General features: G+C 34.8%; 1 protein-coding gene and 1 long non-coding RNA gene across 4 annotated transcripts in view; one reads left to right on the forward strand and one right to left on the reverse strand.

Moving 5' to 3' along the window:
- The window catches only part of LOC145507225 (potassium channel subfamily T member 2), a 406,914-nt gene that overhangs the window by 149,329 nt on the left and 238,162 nt on the right, over positions 1-19,423 (reverse strand). For all 3 annotated transcript variants that reach the window (XM_081493298.1, XM_081493297.1, XM_081493299.1), the window contains exon 13: positions 15,889-15,997. In XM_081493298.1, the coding sequence (XP_081349424.1) occupies positions 15,889-15,997 (109 nt within the window). The remainder of the gene's footprint in view (positions 1-15,888; positions 15,998-19,423) is intronic.
- The window catches only part of LOC145507226 (uncharacterized), a 51,948-nt gene that overhangs the window by 9,187 nt on the left and 23,338 nt on the right, over positions 1-19,423 (forward strand). The window contains exon 2 of the long non-coding RNA XR_014054708.1: positions 4,220-4,302. This is a non-coding gene — a long non-coding RNA (uncharacterized LOC145507226). The remainder of the gene's footprint in view (positions 1-4,219; positions 4,303-19,423) is intronic.

The following is a 19,423-nucleotide window of genomic DNA, read 5'->3' on the forward strand; positions in this document are numbered from 1 at the left end:
TGTAGCCTGCCAGACATCTCTGCCCATGGAGATTCTTCAGGCAAGAATACTGAAATGGGTTGCCAAGCCCTCCTCTGGGGATCTTCCAAACCCAGGGATAGAACCCACGTGTCTTATGTTTTCTGCATTGGCAGGCAGGTTCTTTACCACTAGCGCCATCACTTGAATTGAGCTGAATTTAGGACACCCAACTGGTGTTGCAGAGAATTGCTTTGTATGGAGGTAAAACACACACACACACACAGACACACATTTATGGACCAGAAGTGTCAGAAGTGAAATGTTCAGCGTGATAAGTAAAGGAGGCTCACAGTAGAGAAACATGGGAGGAAATAACTGGGTTTTAGGTATTTTTTTTCACTATTTCATGCATTTTTGCTTAGTTTTACTCTACAGAGTTACAGTATTACTTTTCTACATGCTTAACGGATTTTTTAAGTTTTTAAATCATGCAAGATAAATGAATATCTAAGCAACTATGAATATATTCATTAACTGGGGCTTCCCAAGTGGCACAGTTGGTAAAGAATCTGCCTGCCAATGCAGGAGACAGGAGACCTGGGTTCCCTCTCTGGGTGGGTAAGATCCCCTGGAGAAGGGGATGGCAACCCACTCCAGTATTCTTGCCTGGAGAATCCCGTGGATGCAAGAGCCTGGTAGGCTACAGTCCATGGGGTTGCACAGAGTCAGACACAAGCGACTAACACTTTCACTTTTTTTTTTTGCATTCTGCATTTCTCAAGGAGTTATTAGTACTTTGTTATCTAGTTAAAAATTTACACCTTAAGACTTTCATTAGCCTCTTACTGCTTCTCCAACAACATTCTAATTGCTTAGTAAAGTTTAATTAACAATCCCACACACAGCACACACCCATGAGTGTGTGCACAGTATGTTCTCATGCAGTACGATCTGAGAGAATGTTAGATTAAATAAACATCCCATTATAATATTTGCTCTCTCCACTTGTTGGCAATACTAGTATTAGGATATCATTCTGTTGGGGTTGAAATTGCGCTTTATGAGATTTTTCTGTAAAGAAGTAACTATTCCAGCAGTGGGGACACTATACCAAACCATAAAAACTTTAATAAATTAGAACATGATTGGGATCATACTATGCTTCTGTTAATCTAAAATTACTCCTATAAGAAAATTGAAAAGCAAATACAATAAAAAATAAAATATTGATTTCACCTCTTAGTAGTGAAAATGTTATCCTGTGTATGTAACAGGAATGTCATTCTCAGAAAAACATGCTTATGTAAAAGATTGTGTGAGTATTATTGTGTGTGTGTGTGTGTGTGTGTACACAGAGAGAAGATCAAGCAAATGTGGGAAAATGTTCACCACTGAATATAAATGGGGGGAACACAAACTTTCATTGTATAATTTTTAAACTATATCTGTTTGATTTTTGCAAAGTAAAAAATAGTGAGGAAAAACAAACAAACAAAAAATAGACTCCAAACTGTGCTGAGTTTGAACATGGACTTACATTAAGTGGTTTCTGACAATCTTCACAATAAGATAAAAAATCAGAAAATTATTTCCATCTAAAAATGGAGAATTTTCAAAGTTTTTGTAATTCATCTTTTGAGACTTAAGAATTCAAAGCATTATGTTCTTAAGTAGGCTGTAAGAATAAAGTTTAACATGGTGTTTATGTGGGTGTGTATGGGAAATGAAGAAATTATTCAGCATGAAAATCTCACACCTCACCATTTGGTAAAAGCCAAGCCTTGCACATACATATGTTATTTAGAAACAGCGAAGATAATTTCCAATATTTATATTGCTTGGAATATTTTTTCCATTTTCCTTTTGGGAAGAAGAAATTGAGACACTGGAGTATATGGTGCTTTGGTAAAAAATTGATGGTAGCTAAACTTTTAGTAAAATCATTTCCACAAGATATGTGTGTGTGTGTGTGTGTGTGTGATTTTAAACATATTGTTTTTTATAGTGGTAGCTATTCATGACTATCTACTATAAGAAAAGTATGTTTATAAAGTATCATCAATGACATTGTTAAAAACAATTTTCTTTTTGCCTATTTTAACTTTTTTTGCAATTAAAATCTTTTTTTTTTCAATACCCCAGAGCTAACTCCTACAGCCCCAGTATCATGAATCATTCTTCTAGGCATGCTTCAGAGGCAGAGGAGAAAGTATTTTATTCACTCAACTCTTTACTACTACGCTCTGATTCTTTCTTTCACTAATGAACTTAAATCCAAATCTGCTACTCAGAGAATATCAGCATCAAAGTGTGGGAAATAAAATTCATAGAAAATCCACTAATCATTTACAAATTGAGTTTTATGTTCCTCTCTCCTACAAATTTATGTACCAACTTATGTTTACATTCTTGACTCCTACTTGTGGGTAAAATTTATCAATTTGATTTTTATGTCTTCTTATATTTGTTAAAATGAAGTGGGAAATTTCCAGAGAACCCAGTAGTTGAAAGCAATTAGTTGATAACAAAAAAGGAATTGAATGATCACAGATGATGTTGCAGTTTATTTGCAGGAGGGAGTCTTGAGTGGGTACATAAATCTAGCATTTAGTTTATGCATGTAATAGGGGTTCATCTCACACTGATTTTCTGAGGAGTTTCATCTGACCAGAGACAAGCAGCAATGAGTTTAGATTCAATTGAAAAACTGAGGAGTACAGTTCATTCTTTAAGTTCATTCAAAGCTTTTTAGTTAAATAGTTCTTTTCCTAGTAAAATACATTGTTTTTCTTGTCTGTTTGCTTTGTTTTGTGATTTTTTTTTAATGAGTTTTGGAATGTACAGTGAAGAAAAAGAAAGAAAAGAAAAAATATATATATATATTCTGGTTAAAACATGGGCTACAGAAACACATCTGAAACCTGAATTACTATAACATTTTGCCTTTTTCATCACAGTTTTGTCACTAGGGAGATGCAATTTATGAAGGGCTTAACAATGTGGATGCATAATCTTTTTTCCAGGTAATTTCAGATCAGATAGTTGACCTTGGAGAGGCTTTACTGGAATTGCTAGTCCCACAAGAGGCTCACAGAGAAGACAAGATGTTCTGAAACCACTTATTTCTATTAGTCATAGCTAGGGAACACCGCCATTACCTCTTCCTATGTTTCAGTACCAATTGCCACTTCTAAAAAAGAAGTGCATTGATAAAATTATTTCTCACAGGAAAAAAGATTTAACATAACCAAAGCTGTATTACCACTCAATTTTCCATCTACAGAGGTTGACAAAAAATAATCCACTATGGTCGTTTTAAAAATAATGATGTTGTAATAGAATGCTGTCGTCAATATACTGAAAGGAGGAAACAATTGACTTTAGGCTGACATCAGAAGTATGAAGATGCTGCTGTCTACTACAATACACAAATGACAATCGTTATAGCAAATGTGATGGGAATATGAGAGCAGCAATAAGCTTAGAGATACAATTTGTAAATACTCAGGAAGAAACGGAAAAGGAGAGTTTTAAAAGAGCTTAAGTAAAACATGATAACAGAAATGTACAAGGGTTGAGTCAGTGGATAAGTCTGGGATATTCAGGAAGCGTAACCCTCCAGCACCTGATGGATTGGATACAAAGAATAGAAGAATGGATTTTGCATAGGTTTGTGGCTTGAGTTCTAAGCATATGCTGCTGGGAAGAATGTGGAGAAACAGACTCTAGATATCTTAATTTTGAGATAGTTATGAGAAACCTAACAGGAGATACTGACTATTCAGTTAGTGGAAAAAGACAGGAGTTCATAGAGGATATTTAAAGGGGAACTACCAGTTCAATTTTGGAAATCATGAGTAGATGAGATCCCTAATGAAAAGGAATTCTAGGAAAAAAAAATTGCTTTGAATTTTCTTGTAGAGAATCTTATGTAGATAATGGCAATTTCATTTCTCTGTTTCCAATGCTTATTCCTTCTATTTATTTTTGTAGCCTTACTGCACTCATCAGGATTTCTAGGACAACACTGAGTACATGTGGTTTTGGTATGCACCCTTGTTTGTACCTAATTTTAAAGAAGGATTCTCAATATATGATCATTAAATATTTGTTTTCCTCTAGGTTATCTTGTAGATAAGTTGCCTTACGTTAAGAAGTTCCTTACTTATAGCTTCCTAGAATTTTTTTAATTTCCTTTTTAAAAAATCTTGATTGGATGTTGAATTCTCTCAAATGCTTTTTTTTTTGTATCCACTAGCTAACTCGCATCAGTCCTGTCCGACTCTGTGTGACCCCAAAGACGGCAGCCCACCAGGCTCCCCCGTCCCCGGGACTCTCTAGGCAAGTACACTGGAGTGGGTTGCCATTTCCTTCTTCAATGCATGAAAGTCAAAGGTGAAAGCGAAGTCATTCAGTCCTGTCCGACTCTCAGTGACCCCATGGACTGCAGCCTACCAGGTTCCTCCATCCATGGGATTCTCCAGGCAAGAGTACTGAAGTGGGTCGCCAGTGCCCTTTCTGTTGTATCCACTAAAGCAATAATATTATTTCTCCTTTAAAATGATGATCTATTTCTAGAATAATTTCAATTTGGTGACAATATATTATTTTTTAATATATTACTTTGACTTGCTAATATATTTTCTATAATTTTTCAACTATGTTAAACAATCAAATTTTCCTCTAATTATCATTCCCATAATATGCTTAACAAATTATGGTTCAAGTGTGTGTATAATACTGTAAAATGAGTTAAGGACATATTTTTCTTTGTCTATTTTCTGGAAAATATGTGAAAACTGAAAATAATGTGACTGGAAAAGGTTAGTTTTCATTCCAATCCCAAAGAAAGGCAGTGCCAAAGAATGCTCAAACTACCTCACACTTGCACACATCTCACACGCTAGCAAACTAATGCTCAAGTTAGTTCCCCAATGCTCAAACTAATTCCCCAAGCCAGTACCTAAATTGTAAACTTCCAGATGTTCAAGCTGGATTTAGAAAAGGCAGAGGAACCAGAGATTAAATTGCCAACATTTGTTGGATCTTTGAAAAAGCAAGAGAGCTCCAGAAAAATATCTACTTCTGCTTTATTGACTATGCCAAAGCCTTTGACTGTGTGGATCACAACAAACTGTGGACAATTCTTAAAGAGATGGGAATACCAGACCACCTGACCTGCCTCCTGAGGAATCTGTATGCACGTCAGGAAGCAACAGTTAGAACTGGTCATGGAACAACAGACTGGTTCCAAATCGTGAAAGGAGTACTTCAAGGCTGTATATTGTCACCCTGCTTATTTAACTTCTATGCAGAGTACATCATGAAAAACACTGGACTGGATGAAGCACATGCTGGAATCAAGATTACCAGGAGAAATATCAATAACTTCAGAAATGCAGATGACACCACTCTGATGGCAGAAAGCAAAGAATAACTAAAGAGCCTCTTAATGAAAATTGAAAGAGGAGAGTGAAAAAGTTGGCTTAAAGCTCAACATTCAGAAAACTAAGATCATGGCATCCAGTCCCATCACTTCATGACAAATAGATGGGGAAGCAAGGGAAACTGTGAGAGACTTTATTATTTGGGGCTCCAATATCACTGCAGATGGTGACTGCAACCATGAAATTAAAAGACGCTTGTTTTTTGGAAGAAAAGTTATGACCAACCTAGACAACACATTAAAAAGCAGAGACATTACTTTGCCAACAAGGTCCATCTAGTCAAGGCTATGGTTTTTCCAGTAGTCATGTATGGATGTGAGAGTTGGGCTATAAAGAAAGCTGAGTGCTGAAGAACTGATGCTTTTGAACTGTGGTGTTGGAGAAGACACTTGAGAGTCTCTTGGACTGCAAGGAGATCCAACCAGTCCATCCTAAAGAAAATCAGTCCTGAATATTCATTTGAATGGCTGATGGTGAATATTTTGACCACCTGATGCAAAGAACTGACTCATTTGAAAAGACCCTGACACTGGGAAGGATTGAAGGTGAGAGGCGAAGGGCATGACAGAGAATGAGATGTTTGGATGGCATAGCCGACTCAATGGACAGGAGTCTGAGTAAACTCCAGGAGTTGGTGATGGACAGGGAGGCATGGCATGCTGCCATCCATGAGGTCGCAAAGAGTTGGACACAACGAAGTGACTGAACTAAACTGAACTGAACTGCATAAACTCTTTCTAAAGCTTCATGGAAAACCCTTAGTTACTTTTCCTGGAGACAATGATAGTACAGACTTGTTAAGAGAATGGGACCTTGCTCCTCAAGATTTATGATAATCATCAATTTGATAAATACTAATTACTAGTGGCTGATTTTTTGAGTATTTTTTTTTAAATCATAACAACCCTAAGATTTAGTTTCTCTTATTAACCTCACTGTTCATTTTGAAAAACTTTAGCTTGGTAGGTTGAGAAATCTGACATCATACAGTCCTTATACAGTAGAACAAAAATTTGACTGAAGTCAGTCTCATTCCAGAATTTGCCATATTTATCTTTTCACTTTGACAAATTTATTATAAAAAGGGACAGACTGCTGATTTTCTCTATAAACCAGTTTGAGTTTATTTTCTTCTTGGAAATTTATGGTGATTAAACAAATTATTCGTGAAGAATATTTTTATTCTACTTGACTCTCATTACAATTTGTACTTGAGCTTATATTCAGAAATCTTTTATTGTAACTTTTATTCTGGGTAGGATTTTGTTCTTTCTAACTCTAGGCTCACTATTTAACTTCATCTCTTGTTGATATGAGCATATCTTTTCTATTGCTGAAATCATGTCCATATGGAATTTCCTTCTGTGAATGTGTTCAAAGTGTAGATGCTAATTGCATTTATAATTAATGCTACAATAATTCATATAAGAATTCATTTAAATATAGTGTAGCAGTTCCATAATTTACTTTAATAAATACCTATAGTCATTTTGTTCAGGAGAAAGTGATCCATAAATTACACAATTGATGTATCTGCGTAAAGTACTAGCTGCTAAGTTGCTAAACTGTTTTTGCTTTCTAATAGTTCCAATACATGTAAGTTGAATTTGAAGATTCTGTCTTTCACATTTTAAAAACATGGGTTTACTTTGAAAAATACATCAATCATTGTCAGGGTATGAGTTCCACAATTTAAGGGAATTGAAGAAGGTAATTAAGTGGAAATAAAAATATGCTTTATATCTTGTGATAACTAGAATCATGCCATTTAATATTACAAGGGCAAAATATAATGAATAACAAGTAAATATGTTTTAAGATTAAAATGATTATTATTTTATTACAAACAGTATTCATTATCCATTGGTATATAACAAATGACTCCAAAACTTGTTGACTTAAACATTTCATTTCTCAAAATTCAGCATGATATCTGTGGATTGGCTGATAGGTGACTTGTGAACATCAACAGATGCCAAAAATGAGAAATATTGAGATAAAGTATTGGGATAGAATTTTAAAACAATCCATTCATTTCAATGGATTTATTGAAATAACAGCAAAATAACAACTTGAAAGAGAATCAGTGGTTGATGGGTGAGTTGGGATCCAGTGAGGTGGGGTGCCTGGGATGAGTAAGTCTCTCTTTCGATGGGATTTTTCATCCTTAGAAAGAATAAATCAGATTCTTCACATGTAGTCTCTGGGCCATGTTCCAACTAAAGGCAAGCAGAGGCTGGATGGCCTTTCAAGGCTGTTTCTAAAGTCACACAATGTATTAACAGCTTTTGTCACAGTATATTGGTCAAAGCAGGTGACCAGACAGCCCATATTCAAAGGATGGGGAAGTATACTGTGCCTCCTTGTGGAAGAAGCTGCAATGTGGAATCACAATGGGCCACAGACACAGGGACCATGGCTCACTGGAGGCCATTATGTTAACAACTTACAACACCAACTCAATGACAGTTTGATGCACTGCCTTTTGAAAGGTTAAGTCCATAGTTGTTTTAACCTCATGCTGAGATATAAAACATATTATTTTTGGCTTGAGAGTCTCATATATCACATCAAACTGCTTTTTATGGCATTTTAATGAAATCAAGGTGCTTTTATCTTTTCGTAATATAAAAAGGGTGCCTCCAAGATAGTGTAAGCTCACTACATAAAAGAATGAAGATATTATTAAAAAGAATTTCAGTAGATGCCATAAATGAGAAATACTGAGATACACTTTTGGGATAGAATTTTAAAACAGTCCATTCATTTCAATGGATTTATCTAAATAACAGCAAAATAATAATGTGAAATAGAATAAATTCAAATAGTCTTTGTAATTTTTTGTTTGTAAAAATAGGCTATTTTGATAGTGAGTTTGGTCTGTTTGTGAGCATATCAATGGCTTGCAAAAGAGAAAAACTAAAACCTGCTCTGAATTTCAGTTATAGCATATTCAAAACCACAACTTGTCTTCTCAATCTACATATTATTTTAAGATCCACATTCAATATCCATTTATTGAACACCTAATATGTCTCAGATACCAATTATTTCATCATTACTGCTAATTTTAACCAATGAAAAGACATAATATTATTACGGCCACTTAACAGAAGAAAAATATAGCGGCCAAACTACTAATCTGCTGAGCTAAAGTGTACATGGTGGCACTCAAATTTAAATTCATATTTTAAGAACCTTCATTAGTTCTGTGTCCACGGCTACCTTCCTAAAATTTTGTCATATGAAGTCATTATTAGGTATGAAGACTCTGCAAAAATACTCCTTTTTCTAAATAATAATATAAATAAGGCAGCTTAGTTACAAAGGCTTTTTAGATCTGAATGTTAATAACAAATGTTACTGGCGCTAGCTGTAATACTTCAAATGTATTTTTCCACTTTATTAAAAAGTCTACAAAGGAGGTACTATTTTTTTTTCTTTTCCCAAAAGTGTCAGTTTTATTTGTCAGTATAATATAGAGCTAAGGCACAAACTGGCTGTTTCCAAGGGTTAGAGGGGCAGCAGTGCAGATGGGAAGCAAGCCCTCTTGGATGCTGGGTCCCCTGGTAGCCTTCTTGGCTGGAGGCTGTGCCTCAGTCCCAAGCCCCGGCAAACCAAAGGCTGTGTTGAAGAGGTTGATAGGTGTGGAACCATCGGTGATGAGGGCCAATTTTAGGCCCAGGATCTGGAGCAGTTTTTTTTGTGTTTTTCTTTTTTGCTGCCCTGTAAATAAATTCTTCAGTACCATTTTTCTAGATTCCATATATATGTACGTTAGAATACGATATTTATCTTTTTATTTCTGACTGACTTCACTCTGTATAATAGGCTCTAGGTTCATCCACCTCATTAGAACTGACTCAAATGCGCTCCTTTTTATGGCTGAGTAATATTCCATTGTGTATATGTACCACTACTTCTTTAACCATTCATCTGTTTATGGACATCTAGGTTGCTTCCATGTTCTAGCTATTGTAAGTAATCCTACACTGAATAATGTGATACATGTATCTTTTTCAATTTTGGTTTCCTCAGGGTATATGCCTCGGAGTGGGATTGCTGTGTCATATGGTGGTTTTATTCCTAGTTTGTAAGGAATCTCTATACTGTCTTCCATAGTGGCTGTATCAATTTACATTCCCATCAACAGAGAAGAGTGTTCCATTTTCTTCACACCCTCTCCAGCATTTATTGTTTGTAGAATTTTTGATGATAGCCATTCTGACTACTGTGAGGTGATATCTCATTGCAGGTTTGACTTGTATTTCTCTAATGATGAACGATGCTGAGCATCTTTTCACATGTTTGTTAGCCATCTGCATGTCTTCTTTGGAGAAATGTCTGTTTAGGTCTTTTTCCCACTTTTTGCCTGGGTTGTTTGTTTTCCCGGTATTCAGTTGTATGAAGTGCTTGTATATTTTAGAAATCAATCCTCTGTTGTTTCATTTGCTATTATTTTCTGCCATTCTGAGGGCTGTCTTTTAACCTTGCTTATAGTTTCCTTTGCTGTGCAAAAGCTTTTAAGTTTAACCAGGTCCCACTTGTTTACTTTTGTTTTTATTTCCATTATTCTAGGAAGTGGGTCATAGAGGATCTTGCTTTGATTTATGTCATCGAGTGTTCTGCCTATGTTTTCTTCTAAGAGTTTTATAGTTTCTGGTCTTATATTTAGGTCTTGAATCCATTTTGAGTTTATCTTTGTATATGGTGTTAGGAAGTGTTCTAACTTCACTCTTTTACATGGAGCTGTCCAGTTTTCCCAGCACCATTTATTGAAGAGGCTGTCTTTGCCCCATTGCATATTCTTGCCTCCTTTGTCAAAAATATGGGACTGTAGGTGCATGGGTTTGTTTCTGGGCTTTCTATCTTGTTCCATTGGTATACAGTTCTGTTCTTTTGCCAGTACTATACTGTCTTGATGACTGTAGCTTCATAGTATAATCTGAAATCAGGAAGCTTGATTCCTCCAGCTCCATTCTTCTTTCTCAAGACTGCTTTGGCTATTTGGGGTCTTTTGTATTTCCATATGAATGTGAAATTTTTTGTTCTAGTTCTGTGAAAAATGCCATTGGTAATTTGATAGGGGTCACATTGAATCTGTAGATTGCATTTGGTAGTATAGTCATTTTCACAATATTGATTCTTCCTACCCAGCAGCATGGAATATCTCTCCATCTGTTTATGTCATCTTTGATTTCTTTCATTAGTGTCATAATTTTCTGTGTACAGTTCTTTTGTCTCCTTAGGTAAGTTTACTCCTAGATATTTAATTCTTCTTCTTGCAATGGTGAATGGGATTGATTCCTTAATTTCTCCTTCTGATTTTTCATTCTTAGTATATAGAAATGCAAGTGATTTCTGTGTATTGACTTTGTATCCTGAAGCTTTGTTAAATTCACTGATTAGCTCTAGCAATTTTCTGATACTATTTTTAGGGGTTTCTATGTACAGTATCGTGTTATCTGCAAACAGTGAGAGCGTTAATTCTTCTTTTCCAATCTGGATTCCTTTTATTTCTTTTTCTTCTATGATTGCTGTAGCTAGTACTTCCAAAACTATGTTGAATAATAGTGGTGAAAGTGGACATCTTTGTCTTGTTCCTGATCTTAGGGGGAATTCATTCAGTTTTTCACCATTGAGAATAATGTTTGCTGTAGGCTTATTATATACGGTCTTTACTATGTTGAGGTAGATTCCTTCTATGCCCATTTTTTGGAGAGTTTGAATCATAAATGGATGCTGAATTCTGTCAAAGGCTTTTTCTGCGTCTATTGAGATAATCGTATGGTTTATATCTTTCAATTTGTTAATATGGCATATCACATTGATTGATTTGTCTATATTGAAGAATCCTTGCATCCCTGGAATAACCCCAAACTGATCATGGTGTATGAGCTTTTTGATGTGTTGCTGAATTCTGTTTGCCAAAATATGTTTGAGGATTATTCCATCTATGTTCATCAGTGATATTGGCCTGTAGTTTTCATTTTTTGCATTGTCTTTGTCTGGTTTTGTTATCAGAGTAAAGGTAGTCTTGTAGAATGAGTTTGGAAGTGTTCCTTCCTCTGCAATTTTTTGAAAGAGTTTTAGAAGGATAGGGAATAGTGCTTCTCTAAATGTTTGATAGAATTATCCTGTGAAGCCATCTGGTCCTGGGCTTTTGTTTTCTGGGAGATTTTTGATCAAAGCTTCAATTTCAGTGCTTGTAATTGGGTTGCTCATAATTTCTATTTCTTCCTGGTTCAGTCTTGAAAGATTGAACTTTACTAAGAATCTCTCCATTTCTTCCAGGTTATCCATTTTATTGCCATACACTTGTTCATAACAGTCTCTTATAATCCTTTGTATTTCTGCATTGCCTGTTGTAACCTCTCCTTTTTAATTTCTAATATTGTTGATTTGATTCTTCTCTCTTTTCTTCTTGATGAGTCTGGCTAAAGATTTGCCAATTTTGTTTATCTTCTCAAATAACAAACTTTTAGTTTCATTAACCTTTACCATTGTTTCTTTCATTTCTTTTTCATTTATTTCTGCTCAGATATTTATGATTTCTTTCCTCCTACTAATTTTGGGTTTTTTTGTTTGTTTGTTCTTTTTTTCCAGTAGTTTTAGGTGTCTATTCAATGTTTTTCTTGTTTCACGAGGTAGGATTGTATTGCTAAAACCTCCCTTCTTAGAACTGCTTTTGCTGCATCCCATAGGTTTTGAGTTGTCGTATTTTCATTGTCATTTGTTTCTAGAATTTTTTTCATTTACTGTTTGATTTTTTCAGTAACCTGTTGGTTATTTAGAACTGTGTTGCTTAATCTCCATGTGTTTGTGTTTCTTACAGTTTTGTTTTTTTTTCTTGTAATTGATGTCTAGTCTCACAGCGTTGCGGTCAGAGAAGATGCTTGATACAATCTCAATTTTCTTAAATTTACTGAGGTTTGATTTGTGGCCCAAGATGTGGTCTATCCTGGAGAATGTTCCATGTACATTTGAGAAGAAGGTGTATTCTTCTGCATTTGGTTTGAAGATACTGAAGATATCAATGAGATCCATCTCATCTAATGTATCTTTTAAGACTTGTGTTTCCTTATTTATTAATTTTCTGTTTTGATTATCTGTCCATTGGTGTGGATGGGGCGTTAAAGTCTCCTACTAATATTGTGTTACTGTCAATTTCTCCTTTTATGTCTGTTAGTATTTGTCTTATGTATTAGGGTGCTCCTGTGCTGGGTGCATAGATATTTACAATTTTTATGTCTTCCCTTTATCATTAATGTAGTGTTTTTCCTTATCTCTTGTCATCTTCTTTATTTTAAGGTCTATTTTTTCTGATATGAGGATTGCTACTCCAGCTTTCTTTTGCTTCCCACTTGCAAGGAATATATTTTTCCATCCTCTAACTTTCCGTCTGTATGTGTCTTTAGGTCTGAAGTGGGTTTCTTGTAGACAGCATATATATGGGACTTGCTTTTGTATCCATTCAGCCAGGCTGTGTCTTTTGGTTGGAGCATTTAATGCATTTACATTTAAAATAATTATTGATATATATTTTTTCCTATTGCCATTTTCTTAATTGCTTGGGGTTGATTTTGTAGATATTTTTCTACTCTTATATTTCTTGGCTACAAAGTCCTTTTAACATTTGTGTAAACCTGGTTTGGTGGTATTGAATTTTCTTAACTTTTGTTTGTCTGAAAAGTGTCTTATTTCTCCATCAATTTTGAATTAAATCCTTGCTGGGCACAGTAATCTCGGTTGTAGATTTTTCCCTTTCAGTACTTTAAATATATCCTGTCATTCCCTTCTGGCCTGCAGAGTTTCTGCTGAAAGATCAGCTGTTAAGCGTATGGGGTTTCACTTGTATGTTACTTGTTGCTTCTCTCTTGCTGCTTTTAATATTCTTTGTGTTTAGTCTTTGTTAGTTTGATTAGTATGTGTCTTGGCATTTCTCCTTGGGTTTATTCTGTATGGGACTCTTTGCACCTCCTGTACTTGATTGACTATTTCCTTTTCCATGTTGGGGAAATTTTCAACTATAATCTCTTAAAAAATCTTCTCACACCCTTTCTTTTCTCTTCTTCTTCTGGGACCTCTATAATTCAAATGTCGGTGTGTTTGATATTGTCCCAGAGGTATCTGAGACAGTCCTTTTCATTCTTTTTACTTTATTCTGGTCTTCAGAAGTCAATTCCACCACTCTATATTCCAGCTCACTGATTCATTCTTCTGCTTCAGATATTCTGCTATTGATTCCTTTTAGAGTATTTTTAATTTCAGTAATTGTGCTGTTTGTCTCTGTATGTTTATTCTTTAATTCTTCTAGGTCTTTGTTAATTGATTCTTGCATTTTCTCCATTCCATTTTCAAGGTTTTTGATCATCTTTACTATCATTATTCTGAATTCTTTTTCAGGTAGTTTACCTATTCCCTCTTCATTTATTTGGACTTCTGTGTTTCTAGTTTGTTTCTTCATTTGTGTAGTATTTATAGTATTTCTCTGCCTTTTCATTCTTTTTCTTCTTCTTTTCTTCTTCTTTTTTTTTTTTTTTTTAGCGTGTTGTGTTTGAGGTCTCCTTTTCCCAGGCTTCAAGGTTGAATTCTTTCTTCCTTTTGGTTTCTGCTGATGACTGGGTTTGTATTTTTGTTTTGTTTGTTGTTTAGATGAGGCATCCTGCACAGGGTGTTACTGGTGGATGGGTGATACTGGGTCTTGTATTCAGTGGTTTCCTTTGTGTGAGTTCTCACAATTTGATACTCCCTAGCTCAGTTCTCTGGTAGTGTAGGGTGCTGGAGTCAGTGCTCCCACTCCAAAGGCTCAGGGTTTGATCTCTGACAAGGATGAATTCAGCTCTAGGGTTGGAGGTACACTGACTGGATTAAACTTCCACAGCCTGGTTTCCTCTTGACATTTAATTTACACACTTCTGATCACAAGGTAAGAAACGTAATGTCTGTTCTGTTCCCAGCTATGAGCACCTCCTCCTCTGCCATCCACTGCCTGGTGTTCCTCCCTCTCAGTCGGGCCAACTGTCTGGCTCCCACCACTGGGGCTATCGGGCAAGAGTCCCAGGGTGCACCTCCACTCTTGTCCTCCAGCAGACTTCCTCGTCTTCCCTGCTCAGGCCTCCTCCTCTTGCCTATTCACCCTGCCCACCCCTGGAAACCAGCTGGGAGATGAGGACACTTCAGCTTCAGTGTGGGCCCACCCTCTGTTGTTTTTAATTTTTGATTTAGGAAACAGGTTTAAAGAAGCCCTGGCACCATCTAAAATCATTTACATGCTCAGAATCTGTTATTAGTCCTTTAAAAATATTCTTTAAAACAGATTCTAAAATGCCACCAAAGTTGAGACTCATTGCTTTAAGTTATTTCCTATACTTCTTTAGAAAAAAATGAAAGATGACTCAGAACAGATTAAATAGCAATAATTTCATGGTACTTTTATCACTACTTTAAAACTTCTTAGTGTTTATAAGTGTTAGTCACTCAGTCATGTCCGACTCTTTGCAATCCTATGGACTGTGGCCAGCCAAGCTCCATGATCCATGGAATTCTCAAGGCAAGAATAGTGGAGTGGACAGCCATTCCCTTCTCCAGGGGAATCTTCCAGACCAAGGGATCAAACCTGGGTCTCCTGCATTGCAGGCAGATTCTTTACCATCTGAGCCACCAAGGAAGACTTGTGTTAATAAAACTTCATTTAAATATCATACACTAATAGATAAGCATTGTAAGATGTGTGAATACATCTTCTGAAGGAAATACATTTTGCAAACACATACTTAAATGATTTACTTTTTAAAGACTTTTGAAGTTTCAGACCATTAAGGTGAAATTTTATTTTAAAAAAAAGTTCTTATTTTGGGGAAAAAAAGGTATATAAATTACCTCTGGATCAAAATTAGTTCCTCCAGAAGCACTTAAGAAAAGATACAATACCATTTTATTGTTCAATTTTCTAATAGTTTGAAGTACAATCTCATGTGGATAATTATTTTAAAAGCAGCACTTATATGAAAAATTCACATGTATCTTTTTCTTGAATTGTTTTCAATATCTACCCTTGAATTAAATCTATTTAAATTACCTGAATACATTATATTATTCTATTCTATGGTAAGTTTATATGTATATAAAATAACCTATAGCAAAGTATTATCTATCTACATATATATATATATAAAACATTTGAAACGTGTCTAGATTACATACTCAACTATCAGAGCTAATCTAATTAAGCTTACTAGGATGTTCAGCAAGTTCAGTTACCAAAATCATCGAGTTATATAAAAAAGTGAGTTACCACAAAGATTCACATTTTAAAGTGAATTAATTCTCTTATAACAAGTAGATGATAAAAAATAAATCCTTCTGTTCTACAGAAACATGGATATAATAAAGTACCACTAACTTCAGAAACATAACTCTTACAATGACAATAAGAATTTGAGAAAATTTAAAGGATCTCATTTGAGATCAAACTTACCAGCAAATTTGATATGGAATTTATTTTCAGGCTTTAAGATCTGGACATACAAAGGGCAATTTGGAGCAAAATCTTTTACAGCCCATGCTCTTAAAATTGTTTGGTGATCCTGAAATGATAAAACCCAAAATATCATGAGATGAACTGAAAGTGTTACAATATTAAGTAAAATTTGTCAATCAGTGTGTGAAATGGTCACATCTACAGTTTAAAATTAAGCATATGAAATCATTCATTGAGAGTTCTTACTATTAAAGACAAGATAACTTGCTATTTCTATGGTGGTGGTTTAGTCACTAAGTCGTGTCTGATTCTTGCTACCCCATGAATTGTAACCCACCCAGGCTTCTCTGTCTATGGGATTTTCCAGGCAAGAATACCGAAGTGGGTTGCAATTCCCTTCTCCAGGGGATCTTCCAGACCCAGAAATCGAAACTGGGTCTCCTGCACTGCAGGCGGATTCTTTACCAACTGAGTTATGAGAGAAGCCCTATTTCTATAAAAGAGATCAACAATACATAATTCAATTAGTACTAATTGTCAACACTTAGAAATTAGCAGACATTAAGAGGAAAGCCTTTGACAAGCATAAAAGTAAATTTCCCAGAAAATAAATAAGGAGTAGAAACCTTCAGAAATGTGGCACAATTGAGTTTGTAATAACAGTTTCCATGGGAAAAAGATGGACATAAAATAATTTTAACATAGATCGTAAAAGGGGAATGACTGCAGGGACCATTTGTGAGAACATATTAGTTTACTTTTTATATGGCAGTAAAGATAAAAGAATTTTGACTTTGTGTGTATTGGAAGAAATCAATAACTTTCAGACATTAAAAAAGTAATAGAAAAGTTTTTTTTTTTTTTTTTAAAAGAAATGCTAAGATTGAGAAAGGAACTGAATATCATGCTTACCATGAAATCTTACATATAGTATCACCCCATAACTGATTTAACTGAGCAAATCAGCTTGATTTAATTGAATAAATCAAAGCAAATTACAACTCTCCTTCGGTTTCCAGGACTCTCTATGCTTAACAAAATATGAAGATGCTCAAGTTCTTCATATAAAATGGTACAGTATTTCCTAAAGGAAATCAACCCTGAATACTCATTGAAAGGACTGATGCTTAAGCTCCAATACTTTGGCTACCTGATGCGAAGAGCTGACTCATCACAAAAGACCCTAATGCTGGGAATATTGAGGGCAGGAGGAGAAAAGGGAGGCTGAGGATGAGTTGGTTAGGTAGCATCACTGACCCAATGGACATGAGTTTGAGAACACTCTGGGAGATAGTGAAGGACAGGGAAGCCTGACATGCTGCAGTTCATGGAGTCACAAAGAGTCAGACACAACTTAGTCACTGAACAACAACAATTTGCATATAACCTATGAACCACTCCCAAATACTTTGAATCATCTCTAGATTACTTATAATATTTAGTACAATGTAAATACAATGCTAATAGTTGCTGACAGCCAGTAAATTCAAGTTTGCTTTCTGAAAATTTCTGGAATTTCTTTTTCAAATATTTTGATCCAAACTTAGTTGAATACAAGGATGCAGAACCCTCAGATACAAAGGGATGACTGTATTAGAAAAATTCACTAATGTTAGCTACATTTTACTTACTTACTTTTTTACTTAAGTATAGTTGATATACAACATTATATAAGTTACAAGTGTAAAATATAGTGAGTCACAATTTTTAAAGGTTATAGCTCATCTATAGTTACTATGAAATATTGACTATATTGCCTGTGTTGTACATATATCCTTGTAGCTTATTTTATACCTAATAACTTGTACCTCTTAACCTTACCCAGATATTGCCCCTCCCTCACTGCCTCTCCCTACTGGTAACCATACCTTATTCTCGATAAATATTATTCTCTATTTTGTTATTTTCACTAGCTTGTTGCATTATTTAGATTCCATATATAATGATATCATAAAGTATTTGTCTTTGTTTGATTTAATTTACTGAGCATAATACCCTCCAAGTCCATCCATGTTGTTGCAAATGGTAAATTTTCATTCTTTTTATGATAAAAATTCATCTTTTCATTGTATGTATACATACATATATATATATATATATATATATATATATACACACCACATCTTCTTTATCTTTTCATTTGTTGATAGACACTTGGGTGCTCTATATCCTGGCAATTGTAAATAATGCTCCTATGAACAGTGGGATGCATGTGTATCTTCAATTAGTGTTTTTGTTTCTTTCAGATATATACCCAGGAGTGGCACTGCTAGGTCATATGGTAGTTCTATTTTTCATTTTTTGAGAAACTTGCATACTGTTTTTGACAGTAGCTGCACCAATTTACACTCCCACCAACAATGTACAAGGATTCCATTTTTTTTCACATCTTCGCCAACAATTATTATTTATATTCTCTTTAATAATAGCCATTCTGACAGGTGTGGGTGATATCTCATTGTGATTTCGATTTGCATTTCCCTGATGATTAGTGTTATTGAATATCTTTTCATGCTGCTGTTGGCTATCTGCATGCTCTCTAGCCAAAGAAATAAGATGAGAAAACAAAATAAAAGAAACCAAATTGGAAATAAAGTGGCAAAACTTACTCTTTGCAAATAACCTGATACTCTACATAGAAAATCCTAAAGATGCCACCAGAAAATGACTCTAGCTCATCAATGAATCTAATAATGTTTTAGGATACAAAATTAATATACAGAAATCTGTTGCTTTTCTATACATTGATAACAAAATATCAGAAAGACAAATTAAGGAAATAATCTCATTTACCATCACATCAAAAGGAATAAAATATCTAGGAATAAACCTACCTAAGGAGGTAAAAGACTTGTGCTCTGAAAAATACATGATGCTGATGATAGAAAGTGAAGATTATACAGATGAAAAGATGTGTTCTCAGATTGGAAGAATTAATATTATTAAATGACTGTAATCTCCAAGGCAATCTATAGATTCAGTGCAATCCCTATCAAAATACCAATGGCATTTTTAACAAAGCTAGAAAAAATAACTTTAAAATTTGCATGGAACACAAATGACCCCAAATATTCAAGACTATATTGAGAAAGAAAAACAGAACTAAGGAATCACACTCTCTGTTTTCAGATTATACTACAAAGCTAGAGTAATCAAACCAGTACAGTACTGGCACAAAAACAGAGTCATAGATCAATGGAACAGAATAGAGATCCAAGAAATAAACTCACATAAATGGTCAATTAATCAACAGCAAAGGGAAAAAAAATATACAAAGGATAAAAGACAGTCTCTTCAATAAGTGGTGCTGGGAAAATAATGGAATTGGAACATTCTCCACCATCAAACACAAAAATAAGCTCAAAATGGATTAAGACCTAAATGGAAGACCAGCAGCCATAACACTCCTAAAGGAAAACATAGGCAGAATACTCTTTGACAATAAATTGTAGTAATATTTTTGGATCTATTTCCTAAAGGGAATGAAATAAAAGCACAAATAAACAAATGGGACCTAAACTTAAAAGCTTTT

Source organism: Giraffa tippelskirchi, chromosome 5, assembly GCF_054371585.1.
Source record: "Giraffa tippelskirchi isolate mGirTip1 chromosome 5, T2T-mGirTip1v1.2.pri, whole genome shotgun sequence".
NCBI lineage: Eukaryota > Metazoa > Chordata > Mammalia > Artiodactyla > Giraffidae > Giraffa > Giraffa tippelskirchi.